At 42.8% G+C, this 2696-nt stretch overlaps 1 protein-coding gene across 1 annotated transcript in view; it reads left to right on the top strand.

The window, feature by feature from the left end:
- LOC119341988 (ent-kaurenoic acid oxidase 1-like) overlaps positions 1-2342 on the top strand; it is a 4781-nt gene extending 2439 nt beyond the window's left edge. The window contains exons 2-5 of the mRNA XM_037613834.1: positions 404-553; positions 764-1297; positions 1879-1997; positions 2087-2342. Coding sequence (XP_037469731.1) covers positions 404-553; positions 764-1297; positions 1879-1997; positions 2087-2183 — 900 coding nt within the window. The 3' untranslated portion in view covers positions 2184-2342. The remainder of the gene's footprint in view (positions 1-403; positions 554-763; positions 1298-1878; positions 1998-2086) is intronic.
- Positions 2343-2696: the final 354 nt, after the last annotated feature.

The following is a 2696-nucleotide window of genomic DNA, read 5'->3' as shown; positions in this document are numbered from 1 at the left end:
CCAGCCCCACCCGAGCGAGAGGGCCCGAGTCCCCGCCGCCGCCTGCGACGGCTAGGCTTCGCCTGGCCGCGCCCTTGGGAGGCGACGTGGGAGGAGGAGGAGGAATGGGGGAGGTTCGGCGGCGATGGGATCTGGGGCCTCCCGGTCGCCCACGCGGGGGCGGCTCGGGAGGGAGACGTACTACTTATTCTTCGGGAGGGACAATACGTGTCATTTTATATATATCATAATATATATATATATATATATATATATATAATCATATATATCATTATATATATTATAATTAGTTGTAAAAGGGAAACGCATTTGCATATTTAAAAAACTATTTGGGCATATAATATTATCATAATTAATCCAGTGCAACACTAAATCCAAGTTTGATAAATAAATGGGGGTGCAGGTGACGTTTGCCAACATCTGCAAGATGTTCATAAGCATGGAGCCATCGCCTTTGACAGACAAGATCGATCGGTGGTTCGGCGACTTGCTTGATGGTCTAAGGGCATACCCCTTTGATTTTCCAGGGACAGCGTCTCACGGCGCTCGAAAGGTATTTTGTTTGCTCCTTTTTGCATGTTTCTGGAAGTGTATATCTCTGATTCCACCAAAACAAATACATACTTATTTGTAAGTTCAGAATTCTGGCTGTCATTATTTCACCAGTACAAGCTGGGTAGGTCATGTTTTCAAAAATATGTGTAACTTTGATATGAGAAATGTGCAACTATATCATTCCTCTGAGGAATTTAATGGTATGCAGAGTCGCCGGAAGCTAGACGCGATCTTCCGAGAGGAGCTGGAGGCAAGGAAGAAGGTGGACAGGCAATGCGATGATCTAATGGGCGGTCTGATGCAGATGAAGGACGAGCAGGGAAAGAAGTTGAGTAATGAGGAGGTGGTGGATAACATTGTTTCCCTTGTCATCGCCGGCTACGAGTCCACTACCATCGCCATCATGTGGGCTGTCTACCACCTCGCAAAATCCCCCGTCGTCCTTGCCAAGCTTCGAGAGGAGAATATAGCGATGAGCAAAAGCAAAGGCGGGTCGACGTCGACGAGTTTGATGATCACCCACACCGACATCCCAAAGATGAAGTACACGGCCAAGGTGGTGGAGGAGACAATCCGGATGGCCAACATCGCCCCCATGGTCCACCGCGTGGCAAACAGAGACGTGGAGTACCGCGGCTATACCATACCGAAGGGTTGGGCTGTGCTGGTGTGGTTGAGATCCTTGCACACTGATCCCAATTACTACGAGGATCCCCTCTCCTTCAATCCTAACAGATGGGATGTAAGTAGAACTATCTAAAATGGTAGCTTGCTTCAATTTTCTTCTTCTTATTTAGTTATTTGAGCTCACTTAATCACCTAAGCAACTACATTTTGGAGCAGTTTTTCCTCTGGGCAGTCCCTAGAAAGACAAAATCATGCCTACGAGATTCTAAAAATATTATCCCACAAAAAGATATTTAGAAATTTAAAACTTCATACAAGTTACAGTATGTAGTATGTGCTTGTGAATTGTGGTTACAAAATACGACCATTGACTATTTAAGTAAAACTAAAGAAATTAGCTACATTACCTTTTTTACACAATTTCCATAAATGGGCTTATGTCCAAACAAAAGGGTTGTGTGCATAAAATTCACACCACATGTCCTGCATATATTATTATTTTTTACTTCGTAGAAAAAAAATAGAAGCAGTTTTTTTTTTTGAATTACAGAAACTATCTAGGGATGAAGTGCTCAACTATGTGATACTCTAAGAGGAATATGCAAGCCCAACAAATATTTGAGTAAAAGAAAAGCAAACTAATAGTGTATGAGGTAATGGCTAGGAAGAAATCAAATGATGAATGTATGTATGCAGGAACCGGCTAAGGCAGGAACATACCAGGTGTTTGGAGGTGGCCCTAGGGTCTGCGCAGGCAACATGCTTGCCAGGCTACAGGTCACCATCATCCTGCATCATCTCTGCGTCGGCTACGAGTGAGTAGAATACTAGCTCTGTTTAGCTTAAGTAATTACCTCGATAATCAGGATACAAAGAAGATATTGATATTTACTAATTGTTTTAGATGGGAGTTGCTCAATCCTGATGCAGAGATCAATTACCTTCCACACCCAAGGCCAGCGGATGGTGCAGCCATGGCCTTTCGTAAGCTTAGCACATGATCACGCAATCAATTGAAATCAGATCAAATAAACCAGTCTATTGTAGTGCATGTGTGTATGTTAATATTGGCAATAATGTACGATCATATCGGATCTGCAGTTAGCCTGTCTTTTCTCTGAACGTGAGGTTGTTGTTCGACTTTATGTTCTGCATTATCTATGTTTCTTTTCTAAGGAAATTTGTGCTTATACCAGAATTTACCCCTGAAATGGGGGGCGTCCTCAACCATCTTTGATTGCAAAATACTGTAGCAATCTATAGCAATGTGAAGGTACAATAGCAAGATCATGGAGAGAAATGGTATACAGGATCCAAAGTAAGCACACAATGAACTTCAGAGTTGGAAGCACATCCTTTGTGCATAGTCATAGAGATCCCATCACGAGGCATCTCTAAGCTCTTGAAACCACAATTGTCATTTGGGGTGTAATGGCAAGTGTTGGAAAAAACCTATTTACTTGTTTTAGCAGTAAAAAATGGTGCTAATGGCATCTCCAAAACCAACCCGCAAA

This window comes from Triticum dicoccoides, chromosome 7B, assembly GCF_002162155.2.
Source record: "Triticum dicoccoides isolate Atlit2015 ecotype Zavitan chromosome 7B, WEW_v2.0, whole genome shotgun sequence".
Taxonomy (NCBI): domain Eukaryota; kingdom Viridiplantae; phylum Streptophyta; class Magnoliopsida; order Poales; family Poaceae; genus Triticum; species Triticum dicoccoides.
This window is presented reverse-complemented; position numbering and strand designations above follow the sequence as displayed.